Below are 17,997 nucleotides of genomic sequence, written 5' to 3' on the forward strand. Positions count from 1 at the left end.
TTGGGTGTGTGTTTTTGGGCATCTGGTAAAGCAATGTTGGGTCCAACGCACTAAAAATGCTACAGTGGCGCACTAAAACTATTTTAAAGCGCGAAACTTTTGTGTACCTGTTGGAGATGATCTAAGGTTGCTAACGAAGGCTAGCTAGTTCCGACTTTGACGCTCCGCCTTCAATTCGGCAATTCTAATTAAGTGGAGGATTGACCTCACGACGTGACCCTTCCTTTTCATCTACCAACATGCATGGTAAAGATATGATTCAATCGCGAGAAAAGAAGTGGATTTCAACCATTATGATTAGACTTATCAACTTACCCAAGTGTTGAATACCTTGCTTGATACCATCACACGGATGATATGATGTTCTTGAAACCGAGCTGAGAAGATAGCTAAAATGAATCACTTATCGTGTTTCACACCTCTTAGATGATGCAATGGACTTGGTCGTGATGGTACATATGAGAGAACTAGCATACAATGCATACTACGCTCTTCTAATTGGAAGTTGGAGATTAACCAAACATGCAAGTAGGATGGTCAGATGATTCTGTAGTCTAGTCACATGATTAAACAAGCATTTCTTGAATGACTTGCTCAACACATATCCCATGAGCACATGTTTTTCTTGCTAGAAATACAAAGAGCTATCAAAGACAAGAGATGTGTACAGATGTCCTATATATATATATATACTCCATCGTTTTGGAATGTCAATGGGTATGAATTCAGATTTGCTCTCCTCTCTATCCACCTTAAGTCGACCTAAAATATTAGAGAAAAATAAATACATGTATCTTCTCACACCCAACCGTTCTTGCTATCCTGCTCTTCAGTGGTACAAGTCCATTTGTCCTGCCACTCTCTTTGTGAAGCGGGAGCCCGTGTTTGCCCCATCGGACAATGAGTCAACGACGCCGCAGTCCAAATCTACACCCTTTGTTTACGATCACATTCATAACTTTTGGCATTTTCACCGTCGACGAGGAGCACAAAGAGGATGTGCAAAACACTTTGGACACGTAGACACACACGCATAGGATGGGAGTTCTCGTATGATTTTTTTTGGAAATTTAATGCGTTAATTCTTTTCTTTGCATGGTAATACATGTCTCATTCATATTTAAAAAATAAAGTATAAGTCACGTAACGACTGACATGACAAAACTGAAAACATTACAGAGCTTAACACCGACACCCGTTACCTGCGAAGAAAAAAATGACGGATCACCTCCTCGCCCGAGACCGACACGAAGACTCACCGCCGTTCCTAGATGGGCTGACGAAGAAACATACCAGTTCTCATATTATTGTTTTTGGGAAATCTAGTGTCATAAGTTTCAGCGTACAGATAAAAGGAGGTATATCGTTGACAGGTGGTCCCAGATCCCACGTGTTGTCTGTCATTTAGAAAAAAAAATACATTTTTATCAAATCTGTTGGAAAAAAAAAAGAAAATCCTGATTGGCCTCTCTGCCGTTCCCCACGCGACAGATCCCCACCGCAGACCTCGCCACCGCCGCCGCCGCCGCCGCCGCGGCGTAGGTTGTTGCGCGCTGACGGCCACGCGCGGCAGGAGAGGTCGAGGAGATACGGAGGTCGGCGGGTGTCCCGAAGAGGCCGCCGTCGCATCTCCGGCCGTCCGCGATAGCCCTGTACGGCGGAAAACTACTAGTCCGCCGTCCATCGCGGGGGGCCGCCGGCGCGGTAGACCAGAGCTCCTGCGGCATCCAATCTCTGCCCATCAAATTAGTGCTCGTTGCTCGGTATGCTAGCACTGGTATGGATATATTAGCAGCAGAGACGAATTTCTTTATACATATAGGCTGTTTGTTACCGCGGCGATACCATCAAGTTGGTGGAGAAATCCCTATTTCTTCGCGGTAGAGGACTGCATACAAGTAATTTGATGTGCCCAAGTATCTGATTACTCACTTGTTTGTGCAATGAGCGTGGATTCAGGTTGTTGGGAGCAACAGAAGGGGATTAGCATTTGTTTGCAGGTTCACTTCAGAGGCTGCTTTGATCTGAGAATCTCTCTGACTCCCCAAACTCCTGTGGATTGTCAAGGAGATTAAATAGTGTCGACAGGCCTTGCGAGATTCCAGTGGATTCGCAAGTGACAGTTTCCCGTTAGAAAGATGGCTGACTTTTAGTTTAGGTCATCAGTCTTATCAGTTTGCTCATGTACCGTGCTTTTGCATTGAATTTACAGTGTGGATTGTGGAAGGAAGCTCCATGCTGCTGAAGCAAGATAGAGGATCTGACTCCTGATTGGACAGACATTTGTCTTACTTGTCTCATGCCATCGACTTAAATTGGACTGGACAATCAGCAAAGTCAAATGGCAGAACCATAGCCATCGTATTCATCATCATCTCGTGGGAAAAAGAAGCGACCACGCCCTCCTAATGACGATGCCACAAGTTCACAAGGCAGATCCGAGCATGGCACAAGCCTTGGTTTGCTGCTCTCTATCCTCTGTTTGAGTAAATTACACGCTGCTCACTAAACTTGCTCAAGTTTGTCAAATAGGTCACCGTTCTCTTAATTTCCACATTTGGTCAAAATTAAATCAAGGGGGTCACCGTGTATCAGCACCAGCTTGCCGCATCACATAGATGACTATGAGTCAGTGCAGTTATGCGTGTAACCCCCGTACACTGTCTCTTTTTCTTCTTTTTGAACGTTCATGCCTGATAAACACTGAAACTCATATGATGTATGCTGCAGTAGTTCATTCGGTTATATACTCCTAGAAAATTGGTCTCGTAGCAGCTAGCACATGGCAGAAATTGGCCAGCTGCAACAAGTCAAGAGAGGCTTCAACTTTTTACAGAGATTGCTGAAAACAAAATGTTATATGTCGGGCCACTATATGCTACAGACGCTCTCTCCCGTTCGCTTCCATTCCTTCTAGGACACTGCAGGTAGCAGAGGACGGATTGCCGTGGCTGATGTAGTAGGAAACAGAGTTGCACCACCACCGTTGGTATCTACCATGGTTGCTACTGGTGGGATCGAGCGTCCTTAGTCGCCGCTGTTGTACGAGAGATTTGTAGCGCCGGTTGATTAGCTTCTTTGGGGTGGGTCTGGAACAAGATTACATACAGAGAGGAATTAACAATGGACTATAGGCGTCCTGTGGCTTGCTGCGAAATTGGGAACATGATTAGAGACCCTGGATGGACACACTAGCTTGGGCTCTGGAGATTATATGGTTTTGGTAACCCAAATGTGCAAGTCAGGAGAGCGGGTACCTAGCTGACACCCTCAGAATAAGTCTAGTAATCTTTCAACATAATTTGCAACCTATTTTTAGATCACTTCTAGTTGTTGCATTTGACATTCAACATCAAAGACATTATATTTTGTTAAGAAGATTCTACAAATTGTACGTGAAAAATGTTCCACTCAGTGACAATGATTATTGTACATCTCAAGCTGTGAAGTTGTTTTAACATCTAGCAATTTTGATAATGCAGAGGACAACCTTATATTCAGTGATACTTTGATAGCTCTACAGTTGATGCGCACACAGTTCCCAAAGCTAGAGAAGGTATTTGCATGCTCTATTTTTATTTCAATCTTGTCTGGAAAACAATAATATCATAAATACATGTTTGATTTTGTTGCATTGATTGAGTTTCAGCAGGTTAAGCTGTTAATTAAATACATTAAACCACCTACTAGATACTTATGTTATGCAATTCACATGAATCTTTTCCACAATCCACAATGCTTATGTATGATGTGTGAATTTAGACTTTAGAAAAGGAAACAGTTATGTCCAGACTTTCAGTAAGCTCAGCTCTCTGATAGGACATTCTTCGTGTCAGGACAGTATTCCTGTGCCACAAGGTGCTCTGGAAAGCCAAAGTGCCTGTCAAGTGCCTTTTCTTCATCTGGTTAGCACTGCAGCACCATTGCTGGGAGTTGACCAGCTAAAATGCCTGCAGCTGCCCAAACACGCCGAGACGGTGAACACTGCTCCTGGTTGAGGTAACTGGCAAATCATTTTAAGATGGACAGCTCGCCGCTCCAAATGAATTTAGTGACCGTCTTGGTGAAAATTATTGCCAAAAGATTGTCGGAAAGTCCTGGACTCGATAGTGATTCTACAAATTTCATCCATTTGGAGAGAGGCACAACTAAGTGTTCTAGGGAGAGAGCCAGGAGCTTCAGACGATGGTCAACAACATCAACGCATAGGTGGAGCGATGGTTCATGCCTGCCATTTTTTTTGGGGTGGGTTGGGGGGGGGGGGGGAGGTGCCTAAAAAGCACGGACACGGGGACGGAAAGACTGGGATACGCATATGGGGATACAGGATACGGCATTTTTCAAAAACAGCCATTCGGGGATACGGCGAGTATATATAAAATAAAATAAAAATATGCCATGTAATATAGAGTTAAAACAGAGCTTAATGAGAAAGACATCAGAATACTGCCCCGTTTGTTTTCTCTTTATCTTCATTGATCCCCGTCCTCCCAGATGCCATGCTACCTAACAGGCTAAGAGCAAGCAGCCAATCAGCAAGCAAGCATTCATCATTCAAGATCGAACAGCAGCACAAGCATAAATATTTGTTCAACTATTCGACCGAGCAGCAGCAGCACAAGCATTCCGAAGCACAACATGGGTAGCAAACAGCAACATCACAAGCATTCAAAGAGCGGCAAGCCAGCAAGCAACATCCAGGAGCTTAATGGAAGAAAATCAGAAGAATAAAATAGGAAGAGGTTGAGGAATGAGAGGCTGTCGGGTTACCTGTGACTGCGAGGAGAGGCTGCTGGTCTGGGGGTAGTGGTCGCCTCTCCAGTCCAGGCCTCGCCGGCGGCGGCGGCGAGTTCAGGTGGCGGCATCTCGATCCAGGAGGCGGCGGCGTGTTCAGTGCTGCCTGGGAGGCTGGGAGCACCTCGTCCTTCCGTGGAGAGTGTGCGTGCAACCCGTGCAGAGTAGGGTTAGGTATTGGGCCGAGGCTGTTTCTGGGCCAGCCGTATCCCAAACTTGTCACGTACGTGTCCTGCCGTATCCCTGCATTTTTTCATTTTTTAAAAAAATCAAAAATCGGGGATACTGCTCAGTTCGCGTATCCTGCCGTATCCCGCCGTGTCCCTGTATCCTGCCGTATCAGAACGGCAGATCGGCAGTTTCTGCCGTGTCCGTGCTTTGTAGGGAGGTGCTTCTTGCCTACTGCTAAACTCTTGTTTTTTATGTTTACTCCTCGTAATGGAAAGATGTGGCAATACTCCATGTAAGAATGAAAAAAAAACATGTTGCAATATGTTTATATAAATTCAGTGTTTCCTTTTATGATGGTGATTCAGTACGATTTCTGCACAAAATTTATCCTTTTCTTTTGTTTTCACTTGTAGGTTGTAACACAGCCTTTAATTTTACAGTCCCAATGGTGTTAATGTAATGGAAGTTAAGAGGGTGCTGTTTAGCTAATTAATCTTTTGTAATACTCTCACCCAACCAAGCAGACAACCCGGATCACCTCATTCAAGCCTATCCTTACCAAGCTAGATAGCTCTATCCCATTTACCTTGTTTAACAAACCAAGCTCACGCTAACTGAACTGCAAATTTACCATCATAGACACACCAATATGTAGCTAATGTCTTGTTGATATAAAGTTTTAGTTATAATGTGATAATTCGTACTACAAGCTTCAATGGATCTGTTCCTTTCTTACACTGAGTGTATGCAGATGGAATCTGCTGTCAGGAGGTCAACGGGTAAAAACAAAGATGGTAGTGAAGTGTTTGATTGGTTTGAGAAATATGTTCTGCGTTCGAAATTGGATGTTAGCATTGATCACCTAGAGCTGGTAAGTTTCAGCAAGTTTACTGGAGCTGAGTGTTGATCCTGCAGAATTCTATCTTAACCTTTCCGTAGAATCGTTCATTATTACCAAGTTTTAACTTTGTGAAACTTTGCGAGGATCTATCATGGGCACTTTGAGCTGACACTTTGTTTTAGTATACTGTTTTGTAATAATACCTAGTACTATATCAAGAAATAGTACTGCTCTAACCAGGCTTTTCACGTCTTCTGCTTTTCATCACAGTGCTCACTGTTATCACATGGTGGTGATGCAAGAGATAAACATATCACCTTATTGATGAATGCTGGTCTCCTGGTAAGTATTTTCCATGGGATCATTATCATGGGTATTTCCGTATTCACATGCCATGGCTCCAGTATGACTGGTTTCATGTTTACCAAAAAAACTAATGGTTTGCATCTACACGATGAGTTTATGCTTAACCAATCATGCTTACTGTTTGTGCCATGTTGATCTTTGGCAGACACGCCAACTAATAGATCCAAACATGTACTGGTTTTCTATTCCAAGTATTGGTCCTATCCCAGGTTAGCACTTCTTGGCTTTTCTGTTCCTTGGTTCAAATCTCGTGGTGTTAGTTAATCTTAAAGATGGTTCTAATAAATTTTATGAAATATAAAGCTGCTCTGCTGACTGAAGTATAATCAGAACATAAGACTAAATTGTGCTCTGTCTAGGAGAAGATACCTGCAAAAATTAACATGTATTAGAATGTTGATTGTATTATCGTTAGAATTCTGCACCACTTACGAAAATCTGCTCTATTTGCTTGGGTTTTCCCGGTCTGATTCTCTCATCACGTCTGATTCCCTGATCAGCAAGCACTTTCGCAATACTTTCCAGAACTCCATCGCTGGTCTGCACCATGGATAACTTTATGGATAACTTTATCAACAGATCTCAGGACTTGTTCATGGATAACTTTATCAACAGAAAAACTTACCAAGTCTTGTGGAGGGATAATTATTCTGCGTTTGATGTAGCCGTTACTCTTATCGTCATCCTTGAGGCATTTGACAAATGCATTGATAATGCCCAGGCCATTGTCACCCAGGCCATTGTCACCTTCCTCAAAGAACTTTACAAGTTCGCCCCCCTTGATGCTAGTCCCACACACATTCAACAGCTCAGTCTCATTGCTTCACGGATTAAAAACATGAAATGAATATCAGTCAGTTAATCAATTAAAACAACTCTCAACAATAAACTTGTTAGTATAAATATCCACAAACTGACCATTCTGCTTTGACTAATTTGTAGACCTCGTCACAACTGATAGAAGACAAGAATTGACGTTCGTCAAAAGTAACGACATCATTAAACTTGATAGGAGCAAGACATATCCTCCTGCCTGGTTTCAAAAACTGGTGTATCTGCTAATGATGAATTGGGGGATTGTGTGCTCTCTTCCAGGTCAAGATCACAGGGTTGTCCTGTGTTCTCTCTTCCAGGTCAAGATCAGGGTTGTCCTGTGTTCTCTCTTCCAGGTCAAGATCAGGGTTGTCCTGTGTTCTCTCTTCCAGGTGATGGGCGTTGTTGTCCTGCCTGGTCTCTTCCTGGTGAGGAACAGAGTTGTCCGGGTTACTGACAACATCTACAACATCCATGCTCTCATGAGGTTCGTTCTGAGAGACAACACCCATGATCTCTTCCTGGCAACTGACATGAGGTTTGGGGTCTTCCGCATTTTGGTGGTCATCATGAGGTTCGTTCTAAGAGACATGAGGTTTGGGGTCTTCCACATTTTGGTGGTCATCTTCGGGGTTGTCCTGTGTGATCTCTTGACCGCCCCCTGCATTTTCCTCTTCCAGGTGATGGGCATGAGGTGTGATCTCTTCGGGGCGAGGGAACGGAGTTGTCCTGGTCACTTCCTGGATCAAAATCCATCCTCTCTTCCTGGCCACTAACCTGAGGTTCGACCTGGTTGTTCTGTGTCTCTTCCATCCTCTCTTCCCGTGCATCTTCCGCATTTTGGTCATCTTCGGGGTTGTCCTGTGTGATCTTCATCCTTTCTTCCTGGCCACTGACCTGAGGTCCGACCTGAGGTTCGACCTGGTTGTTCTGTGTCTCTTCCATCCTCTCTTCCCGTGCATCTTGGACATGAGATTCGTCATGAGATTCGTCCATGCTCGTTTCCTGGTGACTGACAAAACCCTCCTCATCATCCTCATCCTCATCCTCCTCCTCCTCCTCGGCTGCTCGGCATGGAAGGTTTCTCTTGTTCAAATTGTGACGGAGGAGGCTGATAGAAAGCTCCTTGCGGAACTTCAACACCTTTTCCTGCATTTTTCAGGCATAAATCATTTGTTTCAGAATTTGAATAGAACAAAACTTGAAAAACAAGGATCAATGTTTACCTCATCGATGTTAGATACCGCCATCTGCTCTAGCCCTTGGATATATAATAGAACATGAAATCCACAATCACGACTGCAATAATTTAATTGCAATAATCAGTGCTAGAAAAGGTGGTAAACACAGACTACGGTTTGTGTCATCCACTTACGTATTCTTTTGATGTTCAACCTCTGGAAACTCTACATCATAATCAGAAATGTTGATGTTATGTTTAGCGCTTAAATATGATTCCAGCTTAGTCAACACATCACGTGCCACGTCTTGATGTATCCCTGGACAGGAGTCCAGGATATATTTCTTTTTTGCCGTAATAGAAACGGCAACCAAGGAATAATGATGACGGTAAACTATAGGAATGAATAGCTGAAAAAAATCTACTGTCAAAACTCATGACATTGAAATACAAAGATCTGATACAATAAATACACAAACCTGTGTCATATCCTTCACTTTCTCTGTTGTAAGCTGCTTGTCCAGATATTTAGTTTCATCATCTAGACGCAGCAAATCACCCTGGAATAATCAAAGAGACGACAATCATAGGTCAATCATACGTACAAGTTAGGGTTTAGGGTTAGGGTTTAAGGACAAGTACTTACAACAGAAAATTCTTCAAGGATAACTTTATCCTTCCAGCCCTTTGACCATATGTGGCATACTAAGTGTAGTATATTCGATTGCATCTGGCCAAGTGGTTTGAAACAATCTACAAAAGTAGACTTGTGTACACGATAGTCACCAATCTCTAATACAATAGAGTCACGGGTTCTTTGTAAAACATATTTCTTGTACAAATCATCAACACTATTGTCGTCAGAATTCTGATGGTAGAAATAAAGAAAAAGATTTTAGTTAGCGGTATACATATATTGGGTGGTAACATCTTGAGAAATATAAGAAGTTGCATCAAGATATTCAAGAAATATAAGGGGAGTGACAGACATATGTTGGGCTGTAACAGGCCTTGAGGAGTAACAGAATTATATTGTGTGCTAACATACATATATTGGGTGGTAACATCTAGGAGGAGTAACAAAAGTACTATGGGGAGTGACAGACATATATTGGGCTGTAACAGGCCTTGAGGAGTAACAGAATTATATTGGGTCACCCAAAATAATTCACTCGTGCCCTAGGGGGTAAGAAACTGTAGCACTCCGTATCCCCTGCCCCTCTTCTTTTACTCGTGCCCTAGGGGTAATCGCCGCACCGGCGAAGCCGAGGTGGACGGCGACGATGGCAGCATCCCCTGCCCCTCTCCTATATGACAGATTCATCATCGTCCCGAAAAACGCAGCACGACCACTCCGCATCCCACTTTGGTGGTAGCATTTAGATACATTACTAGTAAGATGCCCATGCATTGCACGGAACACCAAGATTGGGGGTGGACGGTGCCGGCAGTGGCCATTACACCAGATTGATCCATAGCCTCAGATCCAGATCCGACGGCTGTTGGTGATAGATGGCAGGCACACCATCATCACCAACTCAGGTTTTTATATACAAATAACTAAGCGCTTTTCCTTCCTATGTGACCGATTCATCATCGTCCCAAAAAACACGACGCAACCACTCCGTATCCCCTGCCCCTCTTCTTTCACTCGTGCCCTAGGGGTAATCGCCGCACCAGCGAAGCCGAGGTGGACGGCGATGACGGCAGCATCCCCTGCCCCTCTTCTTCCACTCGTGCCCTAGGGGTAATCGCCGCACTGTCGAAGCCGAGGTGGACGGCGATGACGGCGAACCACCCCCTCCTAGCGACCCGGATAAGTGCCATGTAACCAAGCGACATATAGGACTTGAGGAGTAACAGGAATTGAAGAGTAACAGAAGTACATGAGGAGTAACATGTCTTGAGGAGTAACAAAATTATATTATCAGGTAACAATATATAGGAGGAGTAACAGAAGTATAGGACTGCTAAATCCAAAGTACATAGGAGTGTTCAACACGAAATTACATAAGAGTGCTCAAGAGTAGATGCAAATCGCCGCACCGGCGAACCGAGGTGGACGGTGATGACGGCAAACCACCCCCTCTTAGCGACCCGGATCAATGCCAAACAGGCCTTGAGGAGTAACAGAAAAGGAGCAGGGATACTTACCAATAATTTGCCATAGCAACTTTCCTCCCAGCTAATCAACTGAAAAGGACAAAGAAATATAAAGTGGCAATAGCAACATAATTATAGAAAGATGAGATGATTTGTACTTACATTAATGTCTTCTAGTTTCTTCGTTTTCCTCACACCACACCTGGCCTTAGACTTCTTCTGATAGGGACATAAACAAAAAAAAGTTGCATCAACAGAAGTCCATAGTTGCATCAACAATTACTAATAGATTTCCTTTACATAGTTTCTTACCATAGACTTCTTCTTGGGCTCCGCAGGTTCACACAAAAGATTGGTGACCATGGCATCAGTATACAAATTAACTCTACAAGCCTTTTCCATGTCCACATCATTTCCCTCGATGCAGTCCAAAAGAACAATTTGTAATGATTCTATAGTTAGCAATTACCAATGTAAAGGAAATCTATTATTTGCAGCAGCTCCTACTGAGCTTCTAGTACTTACCAAGGGCATAACCAGACAACCAGTCATAATAAAATCCTTTTTATCCTTTTTCTGCTGAAACTCGTAGCAAGCTTTCTTGAAGTGTTCAAAGACTATATGTGCCCAGTCAATGTCTTGCAGTTCTACCAACTCATTGACTGCTCCAATTGTACTTGGGGTTATATAATAAGAATTTCCTGCAAGTAGATATCTGTCTAACACAACCCCAAGTATAAGCTTTACGAGCATTTCCTTGTCAACAAGTTTCGAGACCACGCTGTCTTGATATTTGTCAACAACAAACGAATGTTTTTGTCGCTGAATAAACGTCTTTTTGCGGAGGCTTTCAACTCATGGGGCGCGACGTTTTCCTCATCGGTTCTGCCCTCGGTGTCCACTTGATTGCCCTCGGCGTCCGCAGCGTCCGCTTGATTGCCCTCGGTGTCTACTTGATTGCCCTCGGCGTCCGCAGCGTCCGCTTGATTGCCCTCGGTGTCCACTTGATTGCCCTCGGCGCATCCAGCCTTTTTTTCTTTTCCAAACGTTTTGGCTATGTAGCTCAGTGCTGTGAACATATTGTTATATTCTCCCCCTGTAGTTTCTGAACTTGGGAGCTCCTTCAAGCCCACTGGCAGGGGAAGAACATGCTGCACCACCTCCTTCGTTATCCACAATGATCTACCTTCCTTGATGCGGAATTCAATTTTATTTTCATCTTCGTGAATAACTGCTCTCTCCATGAGCAGTTTACACATCTTTCTGTTAAGTACTGATAGCTGTAAGTTGAGCAGATTAAGGAAATCTAATCGTTCAATGGTCTGTTTTACTTCTTCTGGCAGATTCTTAGAGAACAGACGCACAACAAGAAGACAACACCGTGTGCCAATGCCTTTTTCCTCACTGCTTGGCATATTCGGACGTGCCTGATATGCAGAAAATCAAGATGAGATGTTAGTCGAAGCTCTAGCTCCCAAATGGCTGTCATTTAGTAGTATTAGTTAATACCGAGCAAGTTGCTTATGCATACAAGATTATTTTGAACAAGCTATTTAAAGTCAGTCTATAGAACTATATACAAGGAATTGATGCCAAAAAAGCTGTTATTTGCATTAGGCGATAACAGCCCGCAAAGAGTAAAACTATGAACCAAAGGACTTTGGATCGTAACAGGCCTACTCTAAGAAGTAACAGATATACTTTGGAGTAAGGAGTAACGGGTATACTTTGGACGGTAACATGAAAAGAAAAGTAACATATCTACGACTTAAAGTAACAGCTCCACAAAGTTACAGACGAACTTTGGGCAGTAACAGATCCCGAAAAGTAACAGATCCACTTAGAGCGGTAACATGTCATCATTAGATGGTAAGAGCCCCAGAGGAGTAACAGACGTACTAAGAGCGGTAATAGTGCCTACGGAGTAACAGAGCTACTTTGGAGGGTAACATCCATTACGGAGTAACAGGTTGCTTTGGACTGTAACAGTTTGTCGTGCTTATGCCAAACTTGGCTGCCTAAGATGTGGCAAACTGCTGCAACAAACCAAATAGGCCCTAAAGATAATAAAATTGACTGAATAACTGTCCTACAAGTACCTTAGGATCAACTTCGACCTCGACGTCTTCCCCACGGAAAACGTGCTGCTCCCGTTGGCGTCGCTGCACCTGGCCACGTCTTCGTGCTCCGCTGGATCGCCGGGTTGGGGCAGTGACTCCTCTGGTGCTGGCACCAAAGGCAGCCTGAAAAACAACAAGTCGTTTTCAGAAAATCCACCAAACACACAACTCAACCTGTTCTCTGAGATTAGCACCACCAGACAGCAACTTATAATTCCAGTAAAAGAACAAAACATAACATGCATCTAAGTTGTCTAACATGACAAAATTTGGTTCATTGATGATAAGTGGCACTGAGGCTGCGATATTTGACGAGGTTCAGTTTGATGTTCTGTTGTCATTTAATGATTCAATAATGTGGTAACTGCTCTAGTTAGTTGCCTTCTGTTCATAGTTTTTTTAAACATTATACATCTACCTCCACTGAGAATATTGACTGGAGAGAATATAAGTGATTCACTTCTGGGTAGAGTATCGCAGCCTCAGTGCCACTTATCATCAATGAACCAAATTTTGTCATGTTAGACAACTTAGATGCTTGTTATGTTTTGTTCCTTTACTGGAATTATAAGTTGCTGTCTGGTGGTGCTAATCTCAGAGAAGAGGTTGAGTTGTGTGTTTGGTGGATTTTCTGAAAACAACTTGTTGTTTTTCAGGCTGCCTTTGGTGCCAGCACCAGAGGAGTCACTGCCCCAACCCGGCGATCCAGCGGAGCACGAGGACATGGCCAGGTGCAGCGACGCCAACGGGAGCAACACGTTTTCCGTGGGGAAGAGGTCGAGGTCGAAGTTGATCCTAAGGTACTTGTAGGACAGTTATTCAGTCAATTTTATTATCTTTAGGGCCTATTTGGTTTGTTGCAGCAGTTTGCCACATCTTAGGCAACCAAGTTTGGCATAAGCACGACAAACTGTTACGGTCCAAAGCAACCTGTTACTCCGTAATGGATGTTACCCTCCAAAGTAACTCTGTTACTCCATAGGCACTATTACCGCTCATAGTACCTCTGTTACTCCTCTGGGGATCTTACCATCTAATGATGGCATGTTACTGCTCTAAGTGGATCTGTTACTTTTCGGGATCTGTTACTGCCCAAAGTTCGTCTGTAACTTTGTGGAGCTGTTACTTTAAGTCGTAGATATGTTACTTTTCTTTTCATGTTACCGTCCAAAGTATACCTGTTACTCCTTACTCCAAAGTATATCTGTTACTTCTTAGAGTAGGCCTGTTACGATCCAAAGTCCTTTGGTTCATAGTTTTACTCCTTGCGGGCTGTTATCGCCTAATGCAAATAACAGCTTTTTTGGCATCAATTCCTTGTATATAGTTCTATAGACTGACTTTAAATAGCTTGTTCAAAATAATCTTGTCTGCATAAGCAACTTGCTCGGTATTAACTAATACTACTAAATGACAGCCATTTGGGAGCTAGAGCTTCGACTAACATCTCATCTTGATTTTCTGCATATCAGGCACGTCCGAATATGCCAAGCAGTGAGGAAAAAGGCATTGGCACACGGTGCTGTCTTCTTGCTGTGCGTCTGTTCTCTAAGAATCTGCCAAAAGAAGTAAAATAGACCATTGAACGATTAGATCTCCTTAATCTGCTCAACTTACAGCTATCAGTACTTAACAGAAAGATGTGTAAACTGCTCATGGAGAGAGCAATTATTCACGAAGATGAAAATAAAATTGAATTCCGCATCAAGGAAGGTAGATCATTGTGGATAACGAAGGAGGTGGTGCAGCATGTTCTTACCCTGCCAGTGGGCTTGAAGGAGCTCCCAAGTTCAGAAACTACAGGGGGAGAATATAACAATATGTTCACAGCACTGAGCTACATAGCCAAAACGTTTGGAAAAGAAAAAAAGGCTGGATGCGCCGAGGGCAATCAAGTGGACACCGAGGGCAATCAAGCGGACGCTGCGGACGCCGAGGGCAATCAAGTGGACACCGAGGGCAATCAAGCGGACGCTGCGGACGCCGAGGGCAATCAAGTGGACACCGAGGGCAGAACCGATGAGGAAAACGTCGCGCCCCATGAGTTGAAAGCCTCCGCAAAAAGACGTTTATTCAGCGACAAAAACATTCGTTTGTTGGTTGACAAATATCAAGACAGCGTGGTCTCGAAACTTGTTGACAAGGAAATGCTCGTAAAGCTTATACTTGGGGTTGTGTTAGACAGATATCTACTTGCAGGAAATTCTTATTATATAACCCCAAGTATAATTGGAGCAGTCAATGAGTTGGTAGAACTGCAAGACATTGACTGGGCACATATAGTCTTTGAACACTTCAAGAAAGCTTACTACGAGTTTCAGCAGAAAAAGGATAAAAAGGATTTTATTATGACTGGTTGTCTGGTTATGCCCTTGGTAAGTACTAGAAGCTCAGTAGGAGCTGCTGCAAATAATAGATTTCCTTTACATTGGTAATTGCTAACTATAGAATCATTACAGATTGTTCTTTTGGACTGCATCGAGGGAAATGATGTGGACATGGAAAAGGCTTGTAGAGTTAATTTGTATACTGATGCCATGGTCACCAATCTTTTGTGTGAACCTGCTGAGCCCAAGAAGAAGTCTATGGTAAGAAACTACGTAAAGGAAATCTATTAGTAATTGTTGATGCAACTATGGACTTCTGTTGATGCAACTTTTTTTTTGTTTATGTCCCTTTCAGAAGAAGTCTAAGTCCAGGCATGGTGTGAGGAAAACGAAGAAACTAGAAGACATTAATGTAAGTACAAATCATCTCATCTTTCTATAATTATGTTGCTATTGCCACTTTATATTTCTTTGTCCTTTTCAGTTGATTAGCTGGGAGGAAAGTTGCTATGGCAAATTATTGGTAAGTATCCCTGCTCCTTTTCTATTACTCCTCAAGGCCTGTTTGGCGTTGATCCGGGTCGCTAAGAGGGGGTGGTTCGCCGTCATCACCGTCCACCTCGGTTCGCCGGTGCGGCGATTTGCATCTACTCTTGAGCACTCTTATGTAATTTCGTGTTGAACACTCCTATGTACTTTGGATTTAGCAGTCCTATACTTCTGTTACTCCTCCTATTGTTACCAGACAATATAATTTTGTTACTCCTCAAGACATGTTACTCCTCATGTACTTCTGTTACTCCTCAAGTCCTATATGTCGCTTGGTTACATGGCACTTATCCGGGTCGCTAGGAGGGGGTGGTTCGCCGTCATCGCCGTCCACCTCGGCTTCGACGGTGCGGCAATTACCCCTAGGGCACGAGTGGAAGAAGAGGGGCAGGGGATGCTGCCGTCATCGCCGTCCACCTCGGCTTCGCTGGTGCGGCGATTACCCCTAGGGCACGAGTGAAAGAAGAGGGGCAGGGGATACGGAGTGGTTGCGTCGTGTTTTTTGGGACGATGATGAATCGGTCACATAGGAAGGAAAAGTGCTTAGTTATTTGTATATGAAAACCTGAGTTGGTGATGATGGTGTGCCTGCCATCTATCACCAACAGCCGTCGGATCTGGATCTGAGGCTATGGATCAATCTGGTGTAATGGCCACTGCCGGCACCGTCCACCCCCAATCTTGGTGTTCCGTGCAATGCATGGGCATCTTACTAGTAATGTATCTAAATGCTACCACCAAAGTGGGATGCGGAGTGGTCGTGCTGCGTTTTTCGGGATGATGATGAATCTGTCATATAGGAGAGGGGCAGGGGATGCTGCCGTCGTCGCCGTCCACCTCGGCTTCGCCGGTGCGGCGATTACCCCTAGGGCACGAGTGAAAGAAGAGGGGCAGGGGATACGGAGTGCTACAGTTTCTTATCCCCTAGGGCACGAGTGAATTATTTTGGGTGACCCAATATAATTCTGTTACTCCTCAAGGCCTGTTACAGCCCAATATATGTCTGTCACTCCCCATAGTACTTTTGTTACTCCTCCTAGATGTTACCACCCAATATATGTATGTTAGCACACAATATAATTCTGTTTCTCCTCAAGGCCTGTTACAGCCCAACATATGTCTGCCACTCCCCTTATATTTCTTGAATATCTTGATGCAACTTCTTATATTTCTCAAGATGTTACCACCCAATATATGTATACCGCTAACTAAAGTCTTTTTCTTTATTTCTACCATCAGAATTCTGACGACAATAGTGTTGATGATTTGAACAAGAAATATGTTTTACAAAGAACCCGTGACTCTATTGTATTAGAGATTGGTGACTATCGTGTACACGAGTCTACGTTTGTAGATTGTTTCAAACCACTTGGCCAGATGCAATCGAATATACTACACTTAGTATGCCACATATGGTCAAAGGGCTGGAAGGATAAAGTTATCCTTGAAGAATTTTCTGTTGTAAGTACTTGTCCTTAAACCCTAACCCTAAACCCTAACCTGTACGTATGACTGACCTATGATTGTCGTCTCTTTGATTATTCCAGGGTGATTTGCTGCGTCTAGATGATGAAACTAAATATCTGGACAAGCAGCTTACAGCAGAGAAAGTGAAGGATATGACACAGGTTTGTGTATTTATTGTATCAGATCTTTGTATTTCAATGTCATGAGTTTTGACAGTAGATTTTTTTTCAGCTATTCATTCCTATAGTTTACCGTCATCATTATTCCTTGGTTGCCGTTTCTATTACAGCAAAAAAGAAATATATCCTGGACTCCTGTCCAGGGATACATCAAGACGTGGCACGTGATGTGTTGACTAAGCTGGAATCATATTTAAGCGCTAAACATAACATCAACATTTCTTATTATGATGTAGAGTTTCCAGAGGTTGAACATCAAAAGAATACGTAAGTGGATGACACAAACCGTAGTCTGTGTTTACCACCTTTTCTAGCGCTGATTATTGCAATTAAATTATTGCAGTCGTGATTGCGGATTTCATGTTCTATTATATATCCAAGGGCTAGAGCAGATGGCGGTATCTAACATCGATGAGGTAAACATTGAGCCTTGTTTTTCAAGTTTTGTTATATTCAAATTCTGAAACAAATGATTTATGCCTGAAAAATGCAGGAAAAGGTGTTGAAGTTCCGCAAGGAGCTTTCTATCAGCCTCCTCCGTCACAATTTGAACAAGAGAAACCTTCCATGCCGAGCAGCCGAGGAGGAGGAGGACGATGAGGATGAGGATGATGATGAGGGTTTTGTCAGTCACCAGGAAACGAGCATGGACGAATCTCATGACGAATCTCATCTCCAAGATGCACGGGAAGAGAGGATGGAAGAGACACAGAACAACCAGGTCGAACCTCGGGTCGGACCTCAGGTCAGTGGCCAGGAAGAAAGGATGGAGATCACACAGGACAACCCCGAAGATGACCAAAATGCGGAAGATGCAAGGGAAGAGAGGATGGAAGAGACACAGAACAACCAGGTCGAACCTCAGGTCGGACCTCAGGTTAGTGGCCAGGAAGAGAGGATGGATTTTGATCCAGGCAGTGACCAGGACAACTCCATTCCTCGCCCCGAAGAGATCACACCTCATGCCCATCACCTGGAAGAGGAAAATGCAGGGGGCGGTCAAGAGATCACACAGGACAACCCCGAAGATGACCACCAAAATGTGGAAGACCCCAAACCTCATGTCTCTTAGAACGAACCTCATGAT

At 43.6% G+C, this 17,997-nt stretch overlaps 2 protein-coding genes across 10 annotated transcripts; both read left to right on the plus strand.

Moving 5' to 3' along the window:
• Positions 1–1,449: 1,449 nt before the first annotated feature.
• LOC123103182 (uncharacterized) lies at positions 1,450–17,997 on the plus strand. Of its 9 annotated transcripts, XR_006449694.1 has the most exons (10): positions 1,450–2,459; positions 3,483–3,556; positions 3,837–3,999; positions 5,717–5,836; positions 6,077–6,148; positions 6,318–6,381; positions 16,812–16,892; positions 17,021–17,177; positions 17,254–17,326; positions 17,404–17,997. XR_006449694.1 is itself a non-coding variant. In XM_044524690.1 (7 exons), exons 2-6 carry the CDS (start codon positions 3,527–3,529, stop codon positions 7,759–7,761), a joined length of 933 nt encoding a protein of 310 aa, XP_044380625.1. In that variant the 5' UTR covers positions 1,450–2,459; positions 3,483–3,526; the 3' UTR covers positions 7,762–7,767; positions 11,612–12,311. The 9 variants fall into 9 exon arrangements, 7 of the variants coding, with proteins under 7 accessions (XP_044380625.1, XP_044380640.1, XP_044380648.1 ...); XR_006449693.1 differs by lacking the exons at positions 3,837–3,999; positions 16,812–16,892; positions 17,021–17,177; positions 17,254–17,326; positions 17,404–17,997 and adding exons at positions 7,115–7,559; positions 7,666–7,767; positions 11,612–12,305; XM_044524690.1 differs by lacking the exons at positions 3,837–3,999; positions 16,812–16,892; positions 17,021–17,177; positions 17,254–17,326; positions 17,404–17,997 and adding exons at positions 7,115–7,767; positions 11,612–12,311.
• On the plus strand, positions 14,816–16,035 carry LOC123103223 (uncharacterized). The gene is made up of 3 exons (XM_044524738.1): positions 14,816–14,976; positions 15,071–15,127; positions 15,200–16,035. The coding sequence occupies exons 1-3, from the start codon at positions 14,887–14,889 to the stop codon at positions 15,395–15,397; spliced, it is 345 nt and encodes a 114-aa protein (XP_044380673.1). The 5' UTR covers positions 14,816–14,886; the 3' UTR covers positions 15,398–16,035.

Source organism: Triticum aestivum, chromosome 1B (genome assembly GCF_018294505.1).
Source record: "Triticum aestivum cultivar Chinese Spring chromosome 1B, IWGSC CS RefSeq v2.1, whole genome shotgun sequence".
NCBI classification, from domain to species: domain Eukaryota; kingdom Viridiplantae; phylum Streptophyta; class Magnoliopsida; order Poales; family Poaceae; genus Triticum; species Triticum aestivum.

Bases quoted from the DNA above. Each gene is read 5' to 3' on its own strand.
- LOC123103223 (XM_044524738.1), top strand. From the start codon at position 14,887: ATGGAAAAGGCTTGTAGAGTTAATTTGTATACTGATGCCATGGTCACC. The intron at 14,977-15,070 runs GTAAGAAACTAC...TGTCCCTTTCAG, and splicing joins AGCCCAAGAAGAAGTCTATG to AAGAAGTCTAAGTCCAGGCA. The intron at 15,128-15,199 runs GTAAGTACAAAT...TGTCCTTTTCAG, and splicing joins AGAAACTAGAAGACATTAAT to TTGATTAGCTGGGAGGAAAG.
- LOC123103182 (XM_044524690.1), top strand. From the start codon at position 3,527: ATGCGCACACAGTTCCCAAAGCTAGAGAAG. The intron at 3,557-5,716 runs GTATTTGCATGC...GAGTGTATGCAG, and splicing joins AGTTCCCAAAGCTAGAGAAG to ATGGAATCTGCTGTCAGGAG. The intron at 6,382-7,114 runs GTTAGCACTTCT...ACTAATTTGTAG, and splicing joins AAGTATTGGTCCTATCCCAG to ACCTCGTCACAACTGATAGA.